At 49.5% G+C, this 18,402-nt stretch overlaps 1 protein-coding gene across 2 annotated transcripts in view; it reads right to left on the bottom strand.

Moving 5' to 3' along the window:
* The window catches only part of LOC119446517 (neprilysin-1), a 60,483-nt gene that overhangs the window by 32,001 nt on the left and 10,080 nt on the right, over window positions 1-18,402 (bottom strand). The window contains exons 8-12 of one of the 2 annotated variants that reach the window (XM_037710964.2): window positions 16,077-16,207; window positions 12,667-12,732; window positions 11,776-11,883; window positions 4,481-4,557; window positions 1,797-1,948 (exon numbers count right to left, since the gene is read on the bottom strand). In XM_037710964.2, the coding sequence (XP_037566892.2) occupies window positions 1,849-1,948; window positions 4,481-4,557; window positions 11,776-11,883; window positions 12,667-12,732; window positions 16,077-16,207 (482 nt within the window). In that variant the 3' untranslated portion in view covers window positions 1,797-1,848. Of the gene's footprint in view, window positions 1-1,796; window positions 1,949-4,480; window positions 4,558-11,775; window positions 11,884-12,666; window positions 12,733-16,076; window positions 16,208-18,402 lie in introns of those variants that run through there. The other variant, XM_049664192.1, reaches the window with a different exon arrangement.

Consider the following 18,402-nt stretch of genomic DNA (forward strand, 5'->3'; position numbering starts at 1 on the left):
GTTGTGAATGAATGTATTAGTTTTGTCTGCTTTAAATGATCTAACAGGCACAGTTTACAGAACTGCGATATCTGTTCTTGGTGCAGAGTTATGGATTTGTAAACTTTGTCATTTTATTATTATTTTTTTTTCAAGTTTACCAATTTTTGGCAATTTTTGCAAGACATTCCAATCCCTAAATAAAGCTTTTGCTGTTTAGGTCACTAGAATTTATTTTTCTCTCTCTAATGCAACAAGTATAACTTAAAACAGTTCAGCGGTTCTTTCATAAAAGCATTTCTGCATTTTATATGTGTATTTGAATAGTTGGGAGTTAGCCCCGTACTAAAGCTGCTTGTTAAGACCCACACTGGGAGGCGAGGGGAGTCCTCGAAGTGCATGCATAGCGGACTGCATTGAGCAAACGACAAGCTTTTTGACATTTTTTGGTCACTCCCTTTTTCATGACTTATTTCTGCAGAAGCAAGAGATTCTTAGCGTGACAAGCCTTCCCATATGATCAAAAGAAAAAAAATTTTGTTGCGACTACAAAAGCTATCTGCAGCGTGATGTTGTCAGGGTTGCACAAACACTCTAGCTGCAATTTTGCCAACGTAAATGTTAATGCGACAGCATGTTGGGCCGCTATTGAGCACTACCAATTCATAGTAAATTTCTTTTGCATTATTCACGAATCGATTAATGTAGCTCTTTGTGGTGTGTCGTTACTGTAGGCCAATGCCAAAAGTATTTGCTTTACTTACTAGCCTGCCACAATGGCTGTGCTGTTCTGCCACTGAGCAAGAGTTGGCTGGTTCATTTCCTGTCTGCAGCAGCCGCATTAAATGGAGGAGAAAAGGGCAGAAATGCTAATATGCTATGCTATTGAAGCTCATCTGAATGCTTGACCTCTTGGCATTGTTCCACTCAAGCTTGAGCTCTTACACAATGCACCTATACATGCAAGGATGGGCAAAAATGATATCAATTACACAAGACTAAGTGCAGACTGTAGCTGGTTTATTTTTCGTAAAACTAAGTGCAAGCTGTAATAACCGGTTTAGTGTGGAGATAAACGGTGAAGTTAAAACATCAAAAAGTGAGGGAACCCTGATATTTAAAGCATACGGTATGTACTAGTCACACCTTGTAACAAATTCGCATCCAAAACGAACATAACTTCGCTATATCAGATATTCGTTGCTGAATTATTATATTGACTTTGTTATATCCGATAATTCATTATATTTGTATTGACATAGGTTCGACTGTTGCTATGCACGTTTTGCACAGATTTGACGAAAGCCACGTGTCAGTGCCATGCAACAAAAATGGGAGATGCCTGCAGTGGCAAGACCTTGGAATGTGGTTACAAAATGTAGGAAAGCGCCCATGTGCAGGTGCTTCACAAACTATCCAGAGGAACTATCTGTTATTAGCAATTGCAGCTATTGCCACATCGAGTTCTTCCGTTTAGTTTTGACCAAGTTATGCTGGCCTCGCTTCATTCTTCATGATGCTCTGAACCACACAGAGGAGATTTACGTACTCAATAAAGTCACGTATTCACATTCTATTCCATTTAACCAACTTTCATGGAAAAGAAGCCAGCTGCATTCTTAATTGCAATTTCAAGGACAAATCTTGCTGCCCTTGGGTTACCAACTTCACAGTGGGCACCGTAAAAGCCTATACCCGATGTTATTGAACATTAGTTTACAACTCGACTTCTCTAAGTAGTGCTTGGACAGAATGATGCGCATAACACCTTATATTTGAAGCTCGCGTGTTCAAAACCACGCGAGAGGCGGGGAGATCATCTGGCGATCGCATGGGTGCACCATGGCGCTGTCTCCGCAGCAGTGGGCATCACCAGACGATGCACTTCTGCTCGGGGTTCATGATGGTGCCAACGCGGCATCCAAACGCCTCCGAGAACCGCTCGAAGTTCATCAGCGGTACGATGGTCCTGCACACAATTCAGTAACTGCTTTCAGCAGCTGCCCCGATGGGAGGGCGAGGGGTCCTCGGTAACGAGGTAGGACTTGGTAATAGCAGGGCTAAAAGGTGGACTCGGGTCTGGCTCTGAACTGATTGACTATCTCAGCTTTGGAGCTGTGTACAAAAAACGCCGGCATCACGACAATGGTGCATTAATTACGGTGACGTAACGACGACAGCGATATGACAATGAGACTGCAAGGACACTAAAAATAAATTGAAATTGAGCTGTATTAGTGAATTACAATCTTTTAATAAGAAAAACAAATAAATGCTACTCTTACCGCTAGAGAAGGCTTGTTAAGACAGAAAGAACGTAGAAACGAAAAGACTGGTGGCGACGCTGTCGGGAAAATCTCGCACTAGCTTGCCATGACGTCATGGAGTTTGGCGGCGTCTGCTCAGGCCTAGTTAATTTTTATCGGCAAAGATGGACTGGTATCGCATTTTTAAGGAGCCAAACGCTGAACTTATCGAGTTTCGGAAACTGGCGCTCCACAACGCCCCAAATACAAAAATTACGTACTTTGGAATCCTGGACGTCACACTGAAATAACCGGCGCAGGAGTTTCTGCGCGACGTTTAAAAAATGAAAGTCTGGCATTCATTTTCCCTTCACGTAATCCGCCTCTTACCGTCAAATTAATGAAAATATAGTTTTGAAGGAACATTTTGATAATCTAAACTAATTTAATATTTCTATTTAATGTCCCCTTTCATTTAGTTAACCCAACCTAAACTAAGACAGCGCAGCTTCTCGGCTGTCCTTGCGATAGGACAGTCGAGAATGACATATGCGCTGAAAGCTGCTGTTGCTGCCTATTAAGTACATTCGCACGCGCTGCAAGTGAGTGAGCAGCCCGTCGCACAAACTGTTAAGCTCTGACGCTACATGGTGGTACAGTGGTGCATCAGACTCCCGATTCCACGCTGCCATAGTGGCATGGATTTGGTTGGTACGTAATTGCCTGCAGTGTCGGCTATGCGCGACGTTTTGTCTGTCTTTGCCATATAATGAGCGTAGAGCTGAAGACGTGGCATTATGACGGCGTCATGACTACGAAGGCATAGCTGAAAGGGCGGACGATTGGAACAATGTCAGTTCCAAGCATCAAAAATCAGTTCCTTCTGGTAAAGTACTTTAACTATTTTATTGTGATATAACAATTATATGCACACTCCAAGCGCATTTCTTCTGTCGCCGTGGAACACGGTAACATCGTCGCCGTACGCTGGATGTGCGAGTGAAAGCTTGCGAGGGTCAACCGGCGATCGCCAACCTTTCCCTTTCTCTCAAGAACCACTTATCATCATCATCGCGGCTCAATCTCGCGCGCGCGAGGGAGAAAGGAGGGGCGACACGAGGGAGAAAGGCGCGCGAGGCAGGGGGAAGGGGGGCGAGGGCCGTTCTACACCGGTGGAGGCTGCTTACGGCTCGGCAGCGCGGGCGCCGTATCTTGAAAGCGACCTGCGACGTGGAAAAAGTACGCGCCCGCGCGGGCCTCATCTTCAAAGCGATCTGCGATGTGGACAAAGTGCAACTAGTGCCGGTAGCTTCGTATGCGCTTTGCTTTCGACGTTCAGTTCGCGTTGAAGCCAGGTCAATTCGCTCGCTGCTGCTGCCGCGCCTCCAGTCGTTTTGACAGCGAGTTTCCGCGGTCATCGAGCTAGATGTGTTCATGTTTACCTGTGCACACGTGACACCGTGTTTGTTAATTTAGTTAGTAAGCGAATGTTTATAAGTTTATACGGCCGATAAAACTACTATCCTTAGTTCGTATAGCTGTCTACTAATTTGCTATCGCAATCCATGCTTCGCCTTTCAGGCGAAACTGCGACATCTTTATTTAGCAGAAGTAAAGTTCGATTATTAGTGGAGAATATTAAAACCAAACTTCCCTTTCTTGAATTTCGTGACCGAAACCTCGGCTCCAGTACTTCAAGGTCCATTCGATTCGCCCTGCACTTCTTGAACTATACTTCCGGCCAGTTCAGTGCTAGTTCTTGCTCGTGCAGAACCGGCACGGCGCATGCTGCACGAACGCCGCACTTCATCTTATTTGGCCAGTGCAGGTAATGCTGCGAGCTCGTACTGCTTACAAAGCTTGCTCTGGGTGAAACGAATGGCGACGTGCAGATGCCGCCATGTTGAACTCGTGAAACGAATAGCGAAGTGCAGCACCTCACGAACTATGCAATTTCAGTGTATTTTTTTTCGCATTTTGGCCGTTTGGTCACATGATAAGTGCTCCAGGCTGTGTGCTTGGTTCCTTTAGAGCGCAATGTAGTCTCACCTTACCGATAAAAATCAGAGTGGACGCTGTTGAAATTTATGACATTGCAGCAAGCTGGCGCCGCGTCTTTTGTCCTTGCGTCTTGTCATAGTTTACCAAGCCTCTTCACAGGGCCGCTTTACAGAAGCGTAATCTACTAGTACAGATCAACTTAATAGTCCTCTTTCATCTGTTAACTGCGTTCTTGAAACCTGTAAAGCACTCACCGATAGCGGCTGGGTGTCGTTTCCCGCGGGTTGAGGTACGAGTACATGGACCTCTTGCGGGCCACTTCGCACCTCGACTGAGGAAGGAAAAAATAAATCAAAATAGCGGCATCATCGTTTCGTGCTTTTCACGCATCAAAAAGGCGTTTTTCAATAGCTGTGTTACAGGCTCTGCTGTTCTACTTCTCACGCCCTGGAACGTAATGATCGCAGAGCATTTTACTGATTGACAAGTTTGAGGACATAAACCACCAAGAACGTACATGGAGTCAGTCAGAACCAGGAGACGGTTGGACGTAGGTCAGAGAGGGACAATGACAAGAGTTTGAACTCATTTCTATCGTCAGGTGTGCGCACAATTCATAGAATAGCGAGATCATTACATATCGCTAATTTGACATCCCGCTATATAATTTGTCTATAAGTGCTCCAGAACCGTTTCCGGAAGGACGTCGACGAAAAAAATCCTCAGAACATCAGCTAAGGGTAGATAACGGTAATATCCCGAATGTAACACGAAGTTTCGTCCAAGATTTTGGCGCATCAAATTCGCTTGTACCGGGTATTTCAGCGAACACATTCAAAGAAATTTGTTAAGGTTGCCTGTGGCAGACAGCACAATTCTAGTTCATGAGCTGGTCTACTCGAAGAGGCGGACATTACTTGCACAAAAAATGTTAATGCATAATCGACTAATTCACAAAAAATGTGGACAGCTTGCACTAGTGGTGCAAGGCTGGAGTAAACAGCGGAGCTAAGTGCTGCTAGGCACGGTGTTCCGAATCGGCTCGCCGCCGCCGCGCAGATTCTCGCTTGGCCGCGCGACACGCTTCAAGATGAACAGCTTCTTCGTCGGGTATCCGGATCTTTGGTCGCCCCGTGTCAAGGCTATATGTACTAGCCACAGAGTCAACGAGAGTTCTGCCGCCGTCGCGGCGGCTCCGAGATTTATCTCCCCGCTGACGTCACGGTCAGGATGCGCCTCCACACTTGCCAGGGTGTGGCTGGTCGAAACCTGCCGAGCCGCCGCCCAGTAGCGCACCTAGGATTTCTGCCAGGGAAGTGGGGGGGGAGGTGACAGTTTGCCTTAGTTTGCCAATACCATCTAAACAGCACTAATTTCAACTTCTTCACGGGAAATTGTCAAAAAATGCGCTTTTTGCGCAAGCTTGCGAGCGTGCTGACGATTGCGCGTCTTACATCTTAGTTGCAGTACTAAAAGGCGCAAGGAAAGAAAAGGGGTTAAACAAAAAGGGGGGGGGGTTAACTCGGCCTCAGAGGGGAGGGGTTACAACCCCGAAACCCCTCCCGTCGGTGCGCCACTGCTGCCGCCAGAGGCGCCGGCTGCAGTCACGGACACCGCGCGCGTTCGACGCGAACGTGGGGAAACGCGGACGGCGTCGGCAGCAGCTCTGTGCGTTGCCTCGTTGGTGCTGCTACAATTTCTTTCGCTCTCGCTCTCATTATATCTCTCTCCCGAGCATAGCGCGCCGCGCGCATGCTCTCCTTCCCTCTCATTAACGTCCCATGTCAAGGCAACATGTGCCTTGACATGGGACAGAGTCGACGAGAGTTCTGCCGCCGTCGCGGCGGCTCCGAGCTTTATGTCCCCGGTGACGTCACGGCCAAGCCGCGCCTTCACCCTTACCGGGGCGTGGCTGGAGGGAGGGGAGACGAAGCACACGCCGCTCCGCGAGGTGGTTGCTTGGCAACGCGCAATGATGTCATCGCCAGGGGCAGTTTCTTGTTCGCACTACGCTGTCTAACCAAGAGCTTAAACAGCTCCGCTGTTAAAATTCACTAATTAAGGTTTTAACTAATTACCTTATGGCCCATATTGCAGTTTACAAATTCTAGCCTTGGAGTTAGCAAGGCGGATCCACTTGGAACGAATTCTCGGGATGGCACCAGTTTGGAGATACTAATTACCAAACAATGCGGAGAAACGCATTGGCGTTCCAGTTACTTTTGCGCTTCAATGCATAAAACGGTGTTTTATTGCGATAGCAATTATATGGACACTTATAGCAATTATATGGAACGGCGATGAAATCGTCGCCGCGCTCCGGACGCTGTATGTGCGAGTGAAAGGGCGCGAGGGACGCGCGCTTTCACGGGGAGCGAACGCACGTCAGAGAGCAAACGCGCGTTCTGCGCCGTGTAGTAGTGATTTTATTGAAGAAGAGTGCTCCCTGAAGGGCTACAGAATTAAGCGTCGCTTTCCTCCTTTCCATATATAGAGAGCAAACGCGACTTTTTCCGTCGCGCGAAAGGCTGTGGGGGGACGGGAGGGAGGGGAGGTGACGTTTAGCTGCGGCACCAAATGCGTATTTATATAAAAACGCCGCGCGCGTTCGGTACGAACGCGGGCAAAATGCCGACGGCGTCGACAACAGTTCTGCGCGTTGCTGCTGCTGCTGCTGCATGTCCAAGTTTATACAGCTGATAAAACTACTATCCTTAGGGCCCATTCACACTTGCGACTAGGCGAGGTCGCGCGACCAATTGCGACTGGCGACCAGAAAACTACTCAAGACGAACGATGTTCACACTTACAAATGCGACCGACGAGTCGCTAAACCGAAATGTATCACGATATGCCGTTCACGTCTGCTTGAAATGTCATCGCCGCGTAAAATAAGCGTCAGCGTATACGGACGTCCTGTTCCTTCGCATCTGATTGGTTCAGCTGTTCTGCGACTGTGGTCGCGCGACTGAAAAATCGAGCAGTGAGCGACTGGCCCGAAACGGTCGCATTTCGAGAAAAGCGACCATTTGCGACTACTTGCGACTGGTCGCTTTGCGACCAACTTGGTCGCGCGACCTCGCCTAGTCGCAAGTGTGAATGGGCCCTTACTCCGTATAGCTCTCTACTAATTTGCTATCGCAATTGATGCTTCGCCTTTCGGGTGAAACTGCGACAATTTTTTAGGGGCGAAGCACCTTAGGGCCGAGCCTTGTCCCTCGTAGTCGGTAGCTCCGGAAGCGGAACCGGAAGCCGCCTTCCGCTTCCGGTGCCGCTTCCGGTTCCGATTCCGGAAGCCAGCTTCCAGCTTCCGGAGAACGCTTCCGGCGTTTTGCCCGAATGATCCCCGGTGCTTCGCCCACTCGTAATCACGGTGTAAGAAGATAGGTGTTCCGACGGCGCGCCCGCGCTGGTGCGAGAGAGCGGCCACTTCGTGTGACCGGAAGTGAGCGCCGCCGCTAGGGGCAGCACGTGTTCAGGAGGCCTTGGAGAAGCGGCGCAACAGTGGATAATTTACGACCTCCGTCAGCATTTAAACACCCATACCCAAAGATATGCAATTTTTTGTTATTTAGACGCCAAATCCTGAGCAGGTAGAATGTTTCATGCCACTTACAGTCAAAATACCGTCATTTCGAACACGAGAGAGACGCGTCGTCTGCTCGAGCAGACGGCGCGCTGCGCTTACCGCTGCTCGCCGCGTCGGAGTCAATCGGAATGTCGGCAGAAATATAAAGGGACGTTCCTCCAACCAAGTAGAGTCATTTTAAGCAAGCGAACGACATATATTCATCGAAATAATGCACTTCTGCCGCGCGTGCCCATAAAAGCGCCAGCAAAGCGAGCGAAAAAGTGGCCCCCAGAACATGTGCTGCCCCTTGCGGCAGCGGCGTGCGTAGAGTCACACTAAGTGGCCGCGCCTCGCGCCGCCGTCGGATCACCTTCCTTTTTACACCGTGCTCTTAATCATTCACTTCGTGGATATGGGGTGTTTTTGTCTCGTTCCCGACGCGCTCTCTCTCTCATCCGTAGCTAGGGGCGCTGCAGTGAACAAGCGCGTTCATTCCCTACGCACTCTCTCTCTCTCTCGTCCGTAGCTAGGGGCGCTGCGGTGCACAAGAGCGTTCGTTCTCGACGCGCGCTCGCTTTCTCTCTCGTCCGTAGCTCTGGTTTACCCGAATGATTCCGCGGTGCTTCGCCCACTCATCATCATTCACGTCGCCGATATGCGGTGATTTTTTTGTTTCATACGTGTTTGGGCTTCCATTTCGAAAATACTGAGGAAGAACTTTAACAAAAAAGTTGTCGCAGTTTCACCTGAAAGGCGAAGCATCAATTGCGATAGCAAACTTGTAGAGAGCTATACGGAGTAATGATATTAGCTTTATCAGCTGTACAAACTTGGACATGCAGCAGCATCGGCAACACGCAGAACTGTTGTCGACGCCATCGGCGTTTTGCCCGCGTTCGCTCAAAATGCGTGCGGCGTTGGTGACTGTTGCCGGAGCCTCAGATATAAATAGGCACTGCGTACCGCAGCTAAACGTCGCCTCCCTTCCCTCCCCCTCCCCCACGGCCTCTCGCTCGTCGGAAGAAGGCGCGTTTGCTCTACATACATGGTGATTGTGAAGGAGAACAGAGACGCCTACTTCTGCAGCCCTTAAGCGAGCACGGCGCAGAACGCGCGTTTGTTCTCCGCCGTGCGTTCACTCCCCGTGAAAGACGCGCCCCTCGCGCCCTTTCACTCGCACATACAGCGTTCGGCGCGCGGCGACGATTTCTTCTCCAGATGACGTCATACGGAACCTCACGGCGACGGCGACGGCGACGGCAGAAATCTGCTTTTAAGTGTCCATATAATTGCTATCGCAATAAAATGCAAGACCAGGTATTAACAGTAGAACAGGGACTGGTGCGATGATACTTCTGGTTAGCGCCAATTCTTACAGCAGGACCACACGATACCATTTCGTTTAACCTACTTACTTTCTCAACTACTCCAATATTTATTATTCCCAATATTTTTTAATCCTAATATTTTGCAAAGAAAAGCTCACGTGGCGAATGCAGACGCAGACCTAGCATAAAGCTTTTATCTAAATTATGCTTGACAGAAAAAAGGAAACACGTAAAGTTTATTATTAATACAAAAAAATGTCACAGTTTCGCCCTAAGGGCGAAGCAATGAATGCGATAGCAACACAGCAATGTCATACGAAGTAAGGTGAGCGGCTTTGGTAGCAACAACACGCAGAACTGTTGTCGACGCCATCGGCGTTTTGCCCGCGTTAGCTCAAAATGCGTGCGGCGTTGGTGACTGTTGCTGGAGCCTCTGATATAAATAGGCACTTGGTGCCGCAGCTAAACGTCGCCTCCCTTCCCTCCCCCTCCCCCACGGCCTCTCGCGCGTCCGAAGAAGGCGCGTTTGCTCTACATATATGGTGATTGTAAAGGAGAAAAGAGACGCCTACTTCTGCAGCCCTTAAGCGAGCACGGCGCAGAACGCGCGTTTGTGAAAGACGCGCCCCTCGCGCCCTTTCACTCGCACATACAGCGTTCGGCGCGCGGCGACGATTTCATCTCCAAATGACGTCATACGGAACCTCACGGCGACGGCGACGGCGACGCCGACGGCGACGCCGACGGCAGAAATCTGCTTTTGAGTGTCCATATAATTGCTATCGCAATAAAAATCAAATAAAGGTTACCCAGCCACTACCGGCAACCACCGTCGAACCATTACGTTTTAACGCGATAAGGGTGCCTCGATGCCCTCCTCACTCGCCACTCCGTACGGAGCGGTGGGTGACGAGGACATCGAGGCACCCTAAACGCGACAGCGTTAAGCCGTGCTCCCTAAAGGGCTGCAGAAGATAGCGCCAACCTTTCCTTTCTCAAATGAACCACTTAGTAGTGTTAAGGCGCCACCACCCAATGTTAGTAGACTAGCTTTTACAGCGTAAGCTGTTAAAGGCTGATTCCAATAGCCGCTGCGGTTCGCGATGGTCGCCGCCGTCGCCGCCGTTGGACGACCCGGGCCTCCGCCAGTATGGTGGCACGATCTAGTTAAGGTGCCTGCAAACGCAGCGTGCGCAGGCGCAGACGACGAGATGCGATTCAGACCAGGCGCGCAATCAACGCGATTCTGATATGAGATGTGCGCCACGTATTCTGGATATCTCTTCCAGCGGCCGTGCCTCTTCGGTTCACGTTATGGCGTCTCCTCGCAAGGTACGAGCCGCTGCTGAAGAAGCGAATCGTAGAGCTACGTGCGCGGCTACAACCAGGCATCATCGGGCTCAGCAGACTGCTGTGCAGAAAGCATTACAAACCGCAGCTCGCCGTCGACGGTGGGCGGACAGTTAAGATGGTTCCCGTCAAAACGAGGCGAAGAGACTTCGTCGCGAAGACCCTGGTGTGCGTGGTGCCGAAATTGGAGCTACTCTTGAGCCGCTCCACCAGCTTACGCTGTGACTGTGCTGCGTGTGCCGCGCAGGCCTGTCACTTTTTAGTAACGTTGCCACCACCTAAGACCCTCGATTTTCTGCTCTTTTTACCACCGAGCTACCGAGAACTTTACAAGGCCGGCGCACCAGCTCTTTTCCAAATAGCCTACGTCACGGCTAGAGTGTACTATAATAGTACACTCTAGTCACTGCTAAGGGATAGGAGCTGTAGGACAGGCCGAGGAGGGTCAACGGACGGGCTGCGCCGTGTTGCGCGCGCGGAGCCGAGGGGAGAGGAGGTGGCGTGCGTCTTGGGAGTGCTTTTTATTGCGATAGGAGTTATATGGACACTCCAAGCGCATTTCTGCCGTCGTCGTGAGATTCCGTAGAAAGTCCAACGGCACAAAATCGTCGCCGCACGCTGTACGCTGTGTGTGCAAGTGAAAGCAAACGAGGGTGGGCCGGCAATCACTTCTCAAGCGCACGCGAGGTAGGAAGGCAGTCCGGAAGAGCTCGTTCTTCTTTCGCGCGCGAGGCGATAGAGAGGGAAAGGGGGTGCGTTCTGCTCCGTCGGGTGCTGCTCACAGCGCGGCCGCGCGGGCGCCATACCTTGAAAGCGATCTACGATGGAGAAGTGCATGCGCCGAGTGCCGGTAGCTTCGTATGCACTGTGCTTTCGACGTTTAGTTCGCGTTGAAGCGAGACGAGAGACAGCGCGAAGGTCAATTTGGCCGCTTGCTGCTGCCGCGCTTTCTCACTCCGGCGTTTTCACAGCGAGTTACCGCGGTCATCGAGCGAGATGTGTTCATGTTTACCTGTGCGCACGTGACACCATGCTTGTCTATTTAGTTAGTAAGCCAATGTTCACAACTTTATACAGGCCCATTCAACTATTATGCTTGCTTCGTATAGCTCTTTACTAATATGCTATCGCAATCGATGCTTCGCCTTTCGGGCGAAACTGCGACTTTTTAAGAAAGTAACTGGAACGCGAGTGCATGAGTGCATTTCTCCGCAAAGTTCGGGAATTAATATATCGAAACTGGTGTCATCCTGAGTCATCCTACATGCTGATAGCACGCTCGATGTTAATTGCCACTTACAAGCGCATAGGCGATGAAGAAGATCTGGTCCATGGTGTACGGCTCCGTTCCAGGAATGGCGTACATGCCGTACAGTTCCTCGTACTTGATCATGTACACGCGGTACGCCTGTTTTCAATTACATGAAAGAAAGAAGCGAGCTGCCGAACTTCATTGAGGCAACAGGCAGCGTCACACTTTCTACACAGGGTTGCCGCTTTTGCTTAGAACAATAAATCTGGCACCGAGAGGAGAGGGGAGGGGGCTGTTTGTATAAATAAGTGCTCCACACAAAAGCACAAACAAAATGAAAATAAAAGGTGGCGATACGCCGAGTTTTCTGCTCTTTATGAACGCTCGACAAAGCGCATGCGATGTATATAGGGAGAACCGGAAAACCGGGAAATGGCGTGCCGGTGTCGGTTCGAACCGGCAGCCAGAATCATCAGGGATAAACCGGTTGTGCTGGTGGAAAACCGTCCTGGTTGCAACGCTAACGCCATCTTGTGAGCAGTACACATCTCGTCACTGCCCAGCGAAAAGTACTGCTGTTCGGTGTCACTTAGTGTGTTGCATATCTGTAAACAAGTAACGGCGGTCATACAAAAAATTTGGTTGGATGTTGCCCCTCTGGCACTAATGCCATCAAGCCTTGTACATGTGAGTGAGAATAGTATAGTGATGAGCCACTCACTTTATCGAACATTCACTGGCACAAACTATTGATATCAACAAGCCACAATATCCCCGCGCGATAATAAGTCCACGTATAGTTTTTTCTATTTAATGAACTTTCACCTTAATGAGCAGTCTCAGGTATTAAGTTATGATAAAGGGAATAGCGGAGATGGATGGCGTATGTTTGTTTAGAAGTCATCTTGTCAACTAATGTTACTGTCGTGTTGTGTTTACCTTGAAAGCCTGCCTCAGTCCGGCGTTGTCGGCAATGTTGATTTCGAGCGTGCCGTTGATGCTCAGCTAGGGAAAAGAAAACGCAGCATTAGACGCATACCTTAATTCAATGTGCAGTGAAGCACTTGAAATGAATAAAAAATATTAAATTTTTTTTAATATACTGTGCTGGGGTACATGATACGCTTTCTGTATGCTTCATGCCATTCAGTAAATAATAATGAACATTAAGCGACCTTAGAAACATTAAATCACTTAGCATAATTAAAATTTGGTTTAGAACTTCATTTGCAGCTTGTTGTCGAAAAAAAAGAAGAAAGAAATAAGGAAAATGTCGTATATAAATAAGCAAAGAACGGTGAAACTTTTTTGTCTGAATATTCCGCCAAAACCGCCTGCGCCCCTAACGTGCATATTTATACACAAATTTCACACATTTTTGTTCAGGAACTAAAAAAAAAAACACACTTATGAAGTTGTATCTGCCTAATTTAAAACGCAATATACACCTTATGCATTAGCGATCCTCGAGCAGTCACTGCCAAAAACCTATGATGCCAGAAGAAACCTCGTCGCATTATTTGTGTGCATGGAGGAAGAAAAAGACTAGCAGGGACCATACGACGTGTTAGGCAGCCAGGCTGGCATGCCAACCTCCTTTTGAAGCGGCCTATCTGCGCTGAGCCTCTTGGGAAGTAGGCCCTCCAAAGCTACCGGACCGTTCAAGATATTGTGTGATGTAGCTTTTAATGACAACCTCGCCACGATCGGTCCCGCGCTCGTCCAATCTACTCTTCTCTTTCTGAGTGAGTGCCCGCCTATCACATGGCGAGGTCTATTTCTTAAGATCCTTTCCTTTTTTAAAGCGAAGCTTTCATATAGCCATGCGAAAAGAAAAAGCGCCTGTCCGTCGCCTGTGTACAGAAAACTATCATCATCAGCATTGGCTCGAGCATCGTCGTCTTCTTCCACAGCTGGCTGCGTTGCCGCCCCTCGGGTTGCGCTCGTGCTCGGCACGCGCTCGTGCCACTGCTCCCGCGTTCATCGTCATCGTCGTCTTCTTCCACAGCTGGCTGCGTTACCGCTCACCATTCCAGCGTAGCATTTCACTTCTCTTCTGTCGTCGTAATGTGGAGGCCGCGTTTACGGGGGTATGAGCCATTGCTTAAGGGGGTATGAGCCATTCATTGTCTTTCCAAAACGGACAGATTAAATTTTGAAGCAATTTAATTTCAAAGAATCGCCAGCGGCAATGGCGGGCGTCGTTCTCTCCGTCGCAGCCGAACGAGTGTGTAACCTCATTAAGAAACGCAAAGACGTAACCAATAATTGGGAAATACTTTAATGAACCGTCGGAATTCAGTGATAAACACCGGGGCCGCAAGTTTCAGCTTCGCTGGTTAACCATCTGAACGGAGTGCTTGGGCGGCGATTTTTTTGTTATGACTAGGCTTTAAAATTGTCACGTGATGCACCCTTTTAGTTTCTTTCGTTCTTGCCTGTTCGTGCGACTTAAACGGTATATGTAACAAATACGGATCGCAGCTAGTAGTGCGCTAGCTGCAACTGAAAGGTTCTGTGCGATGAACTTAATTTAATTGGCATGGTGTGTTTTTATAAACTCAGAATGCGAAGCTAGATTAGGACTGGCGATGTGAACACACTCGGCCACACACATTGGGGTGCTATTCAGCTTATGCTATCCCGGCAGACTGTCAAATTTGTCGACATTTTCAAATTCCGACAGGTCGGCGCCTTCAGCCAATCGCAGCAGGATGGCTGCTGTCAGGTAAGCCATTAAGAGGTAAGAAGGCTAATTCAACACTTTGGTGGAATTTTTCATTGTCCAGAATAGCGCCCCATCATTATTACCATGCATGGTGTCTATTGGGGGCGAGGAGTTACGGAGTCGCCATCTGTCGGAAGCGCCTCGCTTGCGTAGTATGAGGGATAACGCGGTGCGCTCCTCATAGGTTTGGCTGTCGGCGCTCAATAAGAACACCACGCGGGAGCCCTCTTGGCCATTTCTGTAAGTATTCTCCAAGCGAGGGAAGTTTCTTACGTGTCAAAATAACGATCTTGGGCAAACAGAAAGCGCAGAATAGTTTACAGGTGCTATCTCTTTACCGAATACCTTATACAGTGAACGGCCATTGCGCGCGGTCGACGCGATGTAGTCCCCCGAACCAGCTTGTTGCGCGAATGGTAGGCAATCGCTGATAGCAGACTATGTGAAATGTGTTCTTATACTGGGCTGTCTGTATAACCAAATGGAGCATAACAGAAGGAAGCCTCAATGCAGCGATTGCACGGGTTCGCAGCGACCGATTGCGCATCTGCATGCATGTCCGCGCAGAATGTTTCGCTTTCGCTGCGAGCGCGTTTTCGCGCCGTGCCGTGAGCTTTAGGGCGCAGCATATGGCAGTGCACAAGCAACCATTGTTGCGTGGACGCTATCAGAGCTGTTCAAAAATAATTTCGTTATAACTAGGGACTTCGACGCTATACGGCAACTCGTGATGTGCTAACGCGACGATTCAATACTTTTTTTCCTTTTAAATTCTTGGACGTTTCAATATCGTTATTTCTCAAGTTGCGTCGCACTTTATGTTTGTCGAGGAATTTCCCGGTGCTTCTTTTTGTTAATCCAGTAGATTCAGACTTTGGTGCTAACACAAACATGAGTATATGCCATACCTTTCTTTCACATGTGCTTCTTACCGTTCCCCTTCCATTCCAGTGAACTTGCCAGTATCTAGCATCACCAAGTTGATAGACCAAGGTTTCGTTACATCAACCGGACCGCGCTCGCGGGCGAGCTTCTCTGCGCGCTTTCTGCTCCTCACCGAACATCGCCGCCCCAACGCCGTAGCAGAAGTCTCCCACGCGAAAGTGCTTGCTACACACGTGAGTTGTAGCCGATGGCTGCTTGCCGGTTCTATGTTTCGCAATCGAAGCTACACTCAGCTTCTTGGCCTGCGGGCACGTGTGAAGGCTGGCACTGGGCTCCGTTGCGTACGTCCGGCGCTGTGGCACCGAGCAGTAGCTTACCATGTTGGACGCCTTCAAAGGCAGCCACTACCTATTATAGTGATTACAAGTGTTGTCAAGCAGACACTCGAGGCGGGAAAACATCCCCACTTAATCAGAACCGGAGCGCAAGTGAGACTTGAAACTTTCGTTTTCAGCTCTCTTCGGCGCTTCCAAAGCAGACGACGCGACCGCATGTGTCCACGTGATCCCTCATACCACGTCACGCCGACGGTGGCGCCAGCTTTTCCAGTGGTGGAGCTCGCCCCCAACACCCACAAGGAAAGCCTGGGCTTGCAACGAGTGCATCGTGCTTTACTGGATCTCTCCGATGCGAAGGCGGGTCTTATTTTAAACGTTTTGTCGAGAGTCCTGCTCACCTTCTTGCCTGTGACGGGGTTGCTGAACAGGTCGTACTGCTCGAGCAGGCAGCGCGAGCCTGTGATGAACTTGCGGTGTGTCTGCCGCGTCCACCACTCGACCAGTTTGCCCCGGTCATCGTACATGGCGCCTGCGTAGCCATTGTTGGACAAAAAAAAAAGAAAAAAAAAAGGATGAGAAGTTTTTCCGAAAAAAGCAAAAACTGAGCAGCCATTTCCGATGATGATGTATACGTACGATGCGCAAATGCAGATAATAGCTGTAGGAGCTGCAGCTGTCGTAGCGGATCATTTTCCCTTACTTTCACCTCGTGCCACCACAATAGCAAATAACGGGTTCATAAGATCAGTACGTACTTCGTAGCAGACCACTTCCGAGGTCACTACAGGGAGTGGTCGATACACTCTTAATCTCGTTGTGCACAAGTTCCAACAAGTAAACGCTCATTCACGCTAGGCCGACATGACACCGATTTTGCGACAGCGTTTTCCTTCCTCTAAACCGTTGGTCAGAGCGTTTTCCGTCCTGTAAACTGCTATCGCCAGCAGTCGGCAGACCAAAATTGGTGTCGTGTCGGCCTAGTGTGAATGAGCCTTAAAGGGCAACTCCGGCGATTTTTTGACCATGTCGAGCTAATAAAATATTTAGGTTCCCGAGACCCTCCTGCGACGCACCTGATAGGAGAATTGTTCCGCAAAGTCGAAAATAATTTTAAATAAGCAAAAAAGCGCAAAAACGAAACCGAAACCGGAGCAAGCAGCCGAGCGAACCTCTGCGTGTGACGTCACGAATGTATCCCCGGCGGGGAAGGCGCGCAACGCATGCCGGTCTCGCCCGCGGAGTGAACGAAACCGGCGAAGAGCAGACGCTCAGCTTATTCGTGACCGCGCCGGACCTTCGGGTAACATTGTATGTAAGCTGCACCACATATTCGGATCTGTCAAACAGTGACAGTTATGATTTAGAATAATTCAATAGCCACGAATCGCCGTCCTCCACCACTAGAGCCAGCACCCATGCGCAACATATCGCGCTGCGACATGAAGACCAAGGGTAGCCCTAACCACTGATATACGTGCTGCTTGCTATTTTAGGTGTTTTACCCCTCTCAGGGAACCGCTTCGCATGCTCACTATAAGATGTGGAGCACGACTTTCCGCATTTGTATCCCACAAGAACGCCGCTGACAGTCCAAAGCACCGACCGGTGCATTTGTTTACATCGGCAGGTACAGCGACCACTCGTACGTCGTTCGCTTGAGATAGCCGCTCATCGGTGACATCAATTAATGTCAGAACATATCAAAACACGTAGATTTTGTGCATGTAAGCACCGTTACATCACTCTGGGTCGCGCTGATACGTGCTACCACACACCTTCGGAAACAGCGAGCGGGAGACCGTAGTAGGGAAGCGTTGTGCAGCCTGCTTATCATTCTTCGTATTCTCTTCGTGCACACAATTAGTGCTCCGTAAAGTAGACATAGATTGGGACATTGCGCGTTTGAACGCTCATTTAGAGAATGTATAGTTTTCTCGCGGAAACGCAGATGCCATGAAGTATGACATCGTTGGCAGCTGAACCAGACGGTAATTGTTTACACATGCTCTATCGAAGGGGCCCCCGCTTGCTGCCCATTTGGGATACGAGACAAACAGTGCACCTCGTAAGCTAAATAATGAGTCAGCATAACAATAGGTAATAATACACCCATGGATCTGCGTAGTCACATTTCATTTAGGGAAGCGCCGGCGAGTGCGACCGGCCGCATTCGAGAACGGCAACGTATACGGATGCTGATTGCGCGTCGTGTTGTCGCTTCTAGCTTTTTGCGTGTGCACTGTCCGAAATGAGGAATGGTTTATTTCAAATCCGTATGGTCAAAACTGAACTACAGAAGCAGCTTTCCTCGTCCTAATAGCTTAATTAGCTTCATATCAGTGGGCCTGGTCCGCCAGCAGCAGACGCACGAACTCGGCCACTGTGATAGGCTTAACCTCGGCTGAACGCGATCGGGATCAGCTCAAACTGTGTTTGCGGATGGCGAGGGCTGAAGTTCGTGCAGCCAACAACGCAACACCGCTTGCCACCCCGCATCACTTGCCCGTCCACAGGGAATGCAACTTCTCGCGACAGCAACATCTCGCGACAGCAACATCTCACGCCAAGCGCTAGCTCACGATCGTCGACTCCTGCACGCTCTCGTCGCTGTCGTCTGCATGATCCCGGCATGCTCTGCGCGTGGACCATTCCTGACGTCATACACAATGTGGCCTATAACTGAGGAGGGGGTAAGGTAGGGTGCTCGAGGCAATAGATTAAATT

This window comes from Dermacentor silvarum, chromosome 3 (genome assembly GCF_013339745.2).
Source record: "Dermacentor silvarum isolate Dsil-2018 chromosome 3, BIME_Dsil_1.4, whole genome shotgun sequence".
In the NCBI taxonomy this organism is placed as follows: Eukaryota; Metazoa; Arthropoda; class Arachnida; order Ixodida; family Ixodidae; genus Dermacentor; species Dermacentor silvarum.